Raw genomic sequence first — 9507 nt, 5'->3', positions numbered from 1 at the left:
TCAGCTGCCAGGCTTTTAACCAGAACAAAGAAATATGACCACATCACCCCTATTTTAGCTTCATTACACTGGCTCCCAGTATGTTTTAGAATTGACTTTAAAATTCTATTGATCATTTTTAAGGCTCTTCATGGCCTCTCGCCTTGTTATATTTCTGACCTTTTAGTCCCATACACACCAGCACGCACCTTGAGATCCTCGGGCAGAGGTCTGTTGTCTGTTCCAGAGTCTCGACTGAAAACTAAAGGGGACAGAGCGTTTGCTGTCAGGGCCCCGAGGCTCTGGAACAGCCTGCCCGAGGAAATCAGGTCGGCTGAGTCAGTAAACTCTTTTAAGTCCCTTCTTAAAACATACTTTTATAGGAGAGCCTTTCCCGATCTTATTTGACTTTATTTTATCCCTTTTATTTTATTGTATTTTACTAATTTTATATTTATCTTAAACGTGTATTTTAGTCTTTTCAATGTTTTTCATGCTTTTATCTTGTATTGTTTTTGTATTATTGTCTCTTGGGTATTATTGTCTTTACACTTGTTAAAGCACTTTGTAACTTGTTTTTGAAAAGTGCTCTACAAATAAAGATTATTATTATTAGTTCTCAATCCTGTTATTTGTAGTCCCTTCTGTATCTGTTATTTCGTCTGTGTTTTGGTTCCATGTCTTAGTTCTCAGTAAGGTGTTCATGTCTTAGTGTTTACTTTTGGTCTGTGTACTTCTGTGTTATTTTGCCCTTGTCTGCTCTGTGTTCTCTTTAATCCCAGCTTCAGTCTGTTTTCATTGTTGGTTGTAGTTCTTGGTGATCTGTCTGCTTGTGTCTTTATTAGTTTATTTTTATTCCTCTGATCTGTTATGTGTTCAGTAACCTGTGTCATATCTGTTCCCTCCAGTATCCCTCTGCCTGGCTGTCTCACTGTTCTCCCCTGCTCTCTCCCTGCCTGCCTGTGTCTCGTTAGTCTCATGTCTGTCACCTGTGTTGCTCCCGCCCTGCTCGTCAGTCGCTGTGTGTGTGTGTGTGTGTATGTATACCTGGTGTTTCTGTCTAGTCTTTGTCTGGTCATTGTCGCATGCATATGCTCTGTCTCGTGTTGTCGTGTTTAGCCTGCCCTGCTCGACTTGTCACCCTGTTTCCTTGTATTGCTGTTTGGATCACCTTGTTTTTGGACTCTGTTAATCAGCCACTCTGCCATTAAGTGTGCTCGCCTTTTGTTTGTTGGTTTAATAAATCTCTTGAACTGAACCTGCCAGCCGTGTGTCCCGCATTTGGGTCCTCCAACCTGCCTCACCATACACACCTCTGACAGTTTGGCTTTGGGATTTAAAACAGGGGCTAGCTAAATTTAGCATGTTGTTATGGATATGCAATGCATTCTCGCACAATAACATTTTACCCTTTTTTAAAAAGAGAACATTAAGATCAGTGGTGTAAGAGTACTCAGATATTTAACTAAGTAAAAGTACCGTAGTAATACCACAGTGAAGAATAAGTAAAAGTCCGGCATTCAAATATTCCCTATTCCCTTAGTGAAGAAGAAGTATAAAGTAGTGGAAAATGGGAATACTCATTCATACTCAAATAAAGTACAAATACCTCAAGGCTGTACATACAGTATTTACAGTACTGAATGTACTTAGTTACTTTCCACCACTGATTAAGATTTAGCATTAGCTGTGTACAATTCATTCTCTCACCATACCTGGAGTAGCAGGCCACGCTGGTGCAGAAGACAGTGTTGAGCACAGCGATGGGGATGTAGCACTGGTGGAAGAAGCTGTTCACCCACTTGTCCGGGAATACATAAGCTGAATAGATGATTGCTGATCCTGCAGCAGGACACATTAACAAAGTTGTAATTTTAACAGTGTAGGTTTTCTATCAGACAAAATTATCTCTACACTGATGTCAGAGAGATAGTACAGAAGAGATGTTACAGAGAATATTACAAACAGGACAATATTTCTCTTATAAATGCATGTGCAGAAAAACGGTACAGTTAAAAAGTTGGGATTGGCTTCACCACCACCACTAACTACTGCTTTACAACAGAGATTTAATCAGTACCTAACACTGAACTTGAGTTGAATATTATAACCATTCACACCAAAGTGTCACTATTGAGGATGTCTAATTAATTCATGTTGTGATGTGTATTATGATAGACCACCTCTGCTGCTGTGTTTTTCTGAATTATTTGAGATGCTGAACTTTGTTACCTTTAAAATCTTTACACATAAATACAGAATGTTTTGATTTAATTTGTTTTCACTTTTATTGTCAGTTTCCCTAAAATTTGACTTGCACCACAAGGCGTACACTGTTTCACATAACTAAGCACAACATCTGAAGACATTCCTGCCTTATCTACATGCCATATCTGGTTGAGCTACAAATAAAGTTAAGGAACACACCTAGAGATCTCCACTCAACACCATTTCTCACTCTGAGTCCCAGTGAATCGAGTGACAGTGAACCTCATACACTTACCCAGGCTGTAGAAACTGAGGGCACCATAGTCGAAGAAGAAGCAGATGTGGCGTGCCCGTGCTGACATGGTGCTGAAGGTGTGAGCACAACTCGACGCCAGCGGATAAATGCAACAGGAGAGCAGAAAGATCACCAGAGGCCAGGTGTAGGAGTCCTGCCATGCTCTCGTTACTAGCACCACCGTTACTAGTTTCCATAGGAAGTACCTGTCAAGAGAAACAGGTTGCATTAAGTTAATTAGATTGGGTTGGATGCAGCAGATCATTTGATAATATTTTCATCTGAAGAAGAGCAAAATTAAGTTCAATCTTCTAATAAAAACAGGTAATACATGTGGATCGAATTATTAGGAGTTTCTTTAGTTTCTCTGGGCCCAGGACCGGAAGACTTTGCCAGGTGATTAAAACTGCTCAACCGCTATCAGACTTTTCTACTCAAATTCATCCTCAGCACTGCTCCACTGAAAATAGTTTTTTAATGTTTACTATTTTTATAATTGCTTTTGTATTATTGTGTATTGTCTGCTATGTAGCAGAAGGGAGTTACAAACTCAATTTCACTTTACAACCTGTTGTAATGTGACATATAAATCTACCTCGTACCTTGTACCTTTAGCCACACAAACCTAATGACTTAGTTTTGGAATCTGATCATCATATCAACAGTCAAGCAACTGACAGCATACATAATACAAACAGGAGCAGCAAATGAGTGTATAAACATACAGAGGACTGACATATTAAAAGGAAAAATTGTATAAATGAGTGGAGAAACTTGATAAATGGAGATACTTCCAGTCATGAGGGGCCACTGAATGGTTTCAAGCATACATTTTGGAGTATAACAGAGATATAAACCCAAATGAACACCTTTGAGAAATTTTGGAACTTTTGGGAGTTTTTCTTATAATTTGTCACCAATCTGTACATTTATACAGTTAAAGTGTTAACTCTACCCAAAATGGTAACATCCTTAAAGGGGTGGATACAGGAGTAAAACACTGTTCAACGAGATAATTATTACTTTATAAGTCTAGTATCATGAACTCATTAAGAAGTATGAGTAGTCAAAGTAACATGAGAAGGTATCTTGTCAGTGAAATCACTGCTTCAGTACTGAGTTACTGAAGCTAAAACAAGCACCTAACTGAACAGCCTAAACTGATCAGTTCATTTCTCATTAATGTAGGCTGCATGAATGATTATGCTTGATTCATTGCGAAATACGATCACACTGGTTGTACAATAGTAGGCCTATCGCTGGAATATTTGAACATGAGTGAGATAATATAGGTGTAGCTGAAAATGTGGGCGTAAGTACAGGGTAACCTTTTCCCTCCAGAATTCCAAATGCTGACAGAGGAATGTTTACAGCATGTAACTTCTTGTAAAACCACAACTTGTCATTTTTGTATTTCTGTTTGTTTATGGATCAACCAACATGTTAATAACTAAAATTTAGAGCTGTTTGTATTTGTATCTCTGACCTGTAGAGAGAGCCATGCTAGCAGTTTTCTGCTGCTTCCAGTCTTTATGCTAAGCTAAGCTAAGAGCCTCCCAGCTGAACTCCATAGCTCATGCTCATATTTCCCAAAATGTAATTTTTTTTTAACTAACCAAAACAAACTGGAACATGTAAACAGCTCCTTGCTGTGAGCTGACCATGAACACTGAACCATTAAGCCAGTCAGAGAGAGGCTTATTAATGAGCAAAACCACAAAATAACAGAAATGTATAAATCTCCTGTATAAAATCCAGTTACCATCTCTAGCAGGCTTAAACAGAATGCCAACAATGTGATGTAAAGTATGTGTGTATGCCCTACTGTATAACAACGGAGACAGACATTTAATTACTTGCGTTCATGGCATTCAAAAGACATACACTGGGCTTGTCATCTGCGTATCTGTCAGTACCTGTCAGATGTTCATAATCATGTATCATGTAAAGTTTCGCTCAATTAAATCATACTTTTGTCTGCAATTGTCAGCTAGCAGTCTTATCAGGAGGCTATAGTTTGGCTTGTGTGTGTATTCACAGCCACTGTTTCCACGTCTCAGTGCACACCATTAACGAATCAACATAATTTGGGCTTTTCCCCGTCACTGAGCAGTTAACTAATTGTGGCGACTCATATGAAAGCCTTAAGCATAGATCTGATCATTAGTGGCTGCCCTGCAGGTCTACGCCAAGCCCCATGACACAAACACCTGTGTGCCCTGAACATTATCTTCATCATACACCCATCCACACCCATCCACACACACACACACACACACACACACACACACACACACACACACACACACACACACACACACACACACACACACACACACACACACACACACACCATGCAGTCAAAGCAACTGGCATCTCAGTAGGGAGGAAGTGCAGCATGACAAGTGGGAGCAGTGATTTCTGTAGTATCTTTAAATAGTGAGATGTGCTTACGTGAACAATCAACTTTTGTTTAAGAACTTCAATCGACTAGTTAATTCACTTTATCACACGTTCTTCACTTTTTTGTTTAGATAAACTGAAAGTCAAACTTAAGAAACTGAGTTGAGCCAATAAGTGATTAGTTACTATTGTCAATAGTTGTTGTTGAAGTTGTTATCCTGTTTTTAAAATTTTTTATTTTTTTTTATCAAAGATAAGACCATGTGTGCCATCTGAGACACATAAACAAACATACCAAACATCCATCATAACTTTCCTCAAACTTGTAAAAACAATGCTGTCTGAGGATTTTTAAACCAAATGCCAGAAGTTGTGCTAGTAAGCTTACAATGTTTTTTTTTAACAACTTGATTTAAGGAATTACTTAACCGATCAGCTGGACATCCATTTATTGTATAGCAAAAAATTCATGTTGACATTTTTACAGTGTATAGGACAGAGCTGAGGGAATGTTTGAATTGAATAAAGGATAAATACACTGCATAAATGCAACTGTAATATGAGAGTTTAGGCTTGTTGCACATAAAAGGCTGTTGACAGGGAGGCACTGTGAGACTGCAGGTCTATAGAACCCACATGGTTGATGGGATGTATGTCTTCAAAACAAACCCGTTTGTATGTGCAACCCTTCACATATTACTTGAGTCAATCCAGAATGATGGCATTAAGTCCTGTAAGTGATTTGGCATTTACTGTTGGTATCCTGTGACAACTGTGTACAGTATCCACAACAAAGTAAACTGTTCTCCTGGCATCTGTTTAATTTCTTGAAGAGTGCATCCATGGTAATGAATATATATGCATTCAGTGAACAATAATAGGAATGTTAAGTGGACAGATACTGTAAATGGTAGTCTTTAGTCAGTAATATGCAAGAACTGATCTGATAAATCCTCTGTCAGCTACGACTTTAGAAAATGTCATTATGTAAGAATATTCAAGTTCAACAAGCTGTGCAAGATTACCTTTAACATGAAGCAGGCCAAAGAATGCTTCCTGATTCTTAAGAAAGCAGAAGAGAAGAACTCTGATTTGCTTCAGCGAGTATTTGGAAAATCTTTTTTAAAAATGCTTTAACATAAATTTGACCTTGACCTTTAAGTTACTTAACTATCCTATAGGGAGTAGTCCATTTTGATATGCGGTGATAATCCTTTTCCTCTCTGAGTAAAATAAGACTGTACATGTTTGGTGAGCTGTGACCTCTTGCACAAATGAGGCCACTTGCCACAACGACAACTGTATGTAAATGCATTCAAGTCTGTCACATGTAAGTCTGTATTGCAGAAAAAAAACATTTTTCAGCTGTACCAGGTGGGAACAAAGTGTGTCCAGATGTTGAGCGTCTCATTGGTCAGCTGGAAGAGGCTGAGGACGCAGTCGGTGGCTGAGCTGCGGGGGTGTCGGTAGCCGGAGATGATGCCGTCCTCATGGAAAACCTTGAGAAAGAAAACTCTTGGTAAACTTTTGGTAAGTCTTGACAATTCAGTCAGTTTGACAAGTTTGTGAAACTTTTTTTCTCCAACAATGGAACAACAACAAAATACACAAGACTAAGGAAATTCTAAGTCGATCAAGTGTTGCATGTTTAACGTGAAATACCCCAGTGGTCTTTTAAGATAAGATAATAAGAGAGTTATCTGTAATGTTTATTTCATGTAGTGAAATATGAAAATGTAAATCAGTCTGAATGTGTGAGCAAAATGACACTTTTGACTTAAAGTCTTCTTTAAAATAACAACGGGCATTTTATTTAAATTTCTCAACATTCAACATTCAACACTCATTCTCCTACTTGAGTCCAGCTCAGTTTGATTGTGTGAAACCTGAAATGTCCAGTGAAGATACGGTGAAGATGAACTTACTTTGGGAACTTGATTGATAGTGAAGACTCGTGGTAATTTGAAGAGGCTGAGCATGACTACTGCAAGTGGTTCTGCTGCTGCTGCTGCTGTCGGGGAGGAGAGCTGAACTGAGGCCGTCTGCAGGGAGTGCCTCTTTATATGGTTGTGTTGCCATGCTGTCCTCAAGGTTTCTCTCCCTCATCTCCTCCCTCTTCACGCCCAGCGAGAATATCCAGTATACCTGTGCCACTCCTCCTCCTCCTCCTGCCATCTCTCTGTGGTAACAGGGTTTGTGCACACAGGTGTATAATCACACACACAAAGGCATGTACACACACACAAACACAACTGCTGCTTGGCCACAAGAAGTCTAACATTTTTCAAGATTAGACCAAAATCATGGCCACTCTTCTCACATAAGAGACTGTTGTTTGCAAAACAAAGCTGCTCTTCTTGTAATTGCATAATCCTCTCACAAAGAGATGACGGTCTAGCCAGTAAGACAGGTTTCAGTAAAAACAATGTCCCTTCAGTGTACCCCCCCCCCCAGCCCAGCTATGATTGACATGTATGGTCTGCAACTGAAGCTAATATTTTCATCCATTTACCTGCCAAACAACTCTCAGCAAGTGCAGCAGAAGAGGAGTGCTATTGGAGTTTCAGCTGGTCCAGATAAGGCTGACATAATGAATGAAGGATGTGAATTGGTCTGGCTGAAAAGTCAACAGAGGTCCTTTCATGCCACCTTCTTGCACATCTCTCGGTTATGCCTGACATGTCACCATCTGCCCTCATAATGACGACAGCCGTCACACCCAGCAGAGATGGCAGAGCCCAGTCAGAGCGGGCCTGTTATCTTGTTTAAACTCTGAAGCAATGAAAGCAAACACGTCTCACCGCCGCTGCAGAATTAGGAAGTGGAAAGTGGGAAATGTTTTTTGTGGTTTGTTTGAGTTTGCTTGAAAAATCAATTACATTTTGTTGCTGTGCCATATTTTATGTCTTTTGTTTTGAGCTCAGCCATCTATAACAAACCGTCGTGCTTGCTTAAGTTTAAAAAAGAAGTTAATGCTTTATCTCAGGCTTGATGGAAAACCTGAACTATTAAATCCCTAATCCTCTGTACCAAGCTTCTGTTTACAAGTCTATCCAAATTATTGTAGACCAAGTATGTTTAAAGTACATACATTTAATCCGGATCAGCTCTAAATTTAAGTGCAATCTCCAAAACCATCAGCCTTTGCTTTGAAACCACTTTTAGTAATCCACCATGTTGCTGCAATCCCAGCAGCTCAGTGTGATAAACTAATGCACTGCGGCAGAGCACCTTGGGATTTCATTCCACTTTCTCTCAGAGGAGTTGAGCTGCAGTCAGAACCAGAGCAACACCACAGGTTTAGAGCAAAAATAATTAAACAGGAGATGTATGTCTGACTAGAAGTCAGTTCAGTTTGGCTTGGAGTCAGTGAGCGCAGTTAATATGTAAGTTAATACGTAAGTGATTAAGACTTCAGTGGAAACAGAATAAACAAAGCCAAGTGCCTAGAGTTATACCCCTGGAGAGCTGGATGATGAAAAAAAGACAACAACAAAAATATTTGTAGGGACATGGTGAAAAAAAATTTGTCTCTGGAGAGGAACAGATTAGCACACCTTCCTAATTTTATAGTTATGCTAAAGTTGACTGTTTTTTTGTTTTAATATTTTGGTAGTACCATTTATGCTCACCACACTTCCTGTAATGAGTAACTTGACACCAGGCTAAAAACAGTGTATCACTACCCTCTCTGGTTGAAAGTTTCAAGACTGTTGTGCTTCTGATCACACCCAGCCACACCCATCCAGCATTACTGACGTTCAGGAATGTGCTCTGTGGGTGTACTACAAAACCTGATTCGGCGTGGGTTCCACTTCATTTCAGTTCGGACCACAAAACGGCATCACTGTGTACAATTTAAACAAAGCACCATGTGTAGCAACAGCATTGTGAACAATACAGATAAATTAAAACATTTCTCAACATCATACCTGCCACTTCATACACATCCTGCACTCTGTTCATCCAGGTTGCCTATGGAAGATTTTATCGGACTGGTTGTCTCCTGCTGATGACCCTGGGTTCTGAAGTGGATATTCTTACAACTCATGGGAGGCAATGTCGCTACCGCCACCTGCTGGTGTGTAAACTGCTCTCACACTTGCAGATCAGATGTTTACAGATCTCTGTGGTACAGATTCCACAAATGCATAAAAAGGAAGTCACAAATGTAGCGTGACCCACAAATTGACAGGAAAGTATCCACAAATGTGCAAAAACGGTTAGGTGTGTAAAAATAGATCCACAAATGCCTAACACTTTGTATGTGAAATTAAAATACATGTGTACAGAGTAAATTATACATTTTTGAAAATTGTACAGTTTTTTGTGGAAATGATTTTCCAAAACACAAATGTAAAAATACATGTTTTGGGTAGTGAGATCACATTACAACACAGTAATAAAATGAAATGTGTTTTATAACTCCCTTCTGCTACATAACAGACAAAATACAGTATACAAAAACAATCATAGAGTAGTAAGCAGGAGCAAACTGTAAACTATATTCCATGGAGCAGTACCAAGGATGAATTTGAGTTAGTTTCCTTTAATTTGTGACCCATCTGCAGTGTTGGGCAGTAATGCGTTACTCAAGTGAAAGTAATATAGCAATGTAAGGA

At 39.3% G+C, this 9507-nt stretch overlaps 1 protein-coding gene across 4 annotated transcripts in view; it reads right to left on the bottom strand.

Moving 5' to 3' along the window:
* The window catches only part of paqr5b (progestin and adipoQ receptor family member Vb), a 15955-nt gene extending 7057 nt beyond the window's left edge, over nt 1–8898 (bottom strand). Inside the window, exons 1-5 of one of the 4 annotated variants that reach the window (XM_046032780.1) lie at nt 8818–8898; nt 6811–7064; nt 6257–6384; nt 2483–2688; nt 1695–1821 (exon numbers count right to left, since the gene is read on the bottom strand). In XM_046032780.1, coding sequence (XP_045888736.1) covers nt 1695–1821; nt 2483–2688; nt 6257–6384; nt 6811–6864 — 515 coding nt within the window. In that variant the 5' untranslated portion in view covers nt 6865–7064; nt 8818–8898. Of the gene's footprint in view, nt 1–1694; nt 1822–2482; nt 2689–6256; nt 6385–6810; nt 7065–7397; nt 7758–8679; nt 8752–8817 lie in introns of those variants that run through there. The other 3 variants (XM_046032781.1, XM_046032779.1, XM_046032782.1) reach the window with 3 other exon arrangements.
* Between the last annotated feature and the right edge of the window lie 609 nt (nt 8899–9507).

This window comes from Micropterus dolomieu, linkage group LG20 (genome assembly GCF_021292245.1).
Source record: "Micropterus dolomieu isolate WLL.071019.BEF.003 ecotype Adirondacks linkage group LG20, ASM2129224v1, whole genome shotgun sequence".
Lineage (NCBI taxonomy): Eukaryota > Metazoa > Chordata > Actinopteri > Centrarchiformes > Centrarchidae > Micropterus > Micropterus dolomieu.
This window is presented reverse-complemented; position numbering and strand designations above follow the sequence as displayed.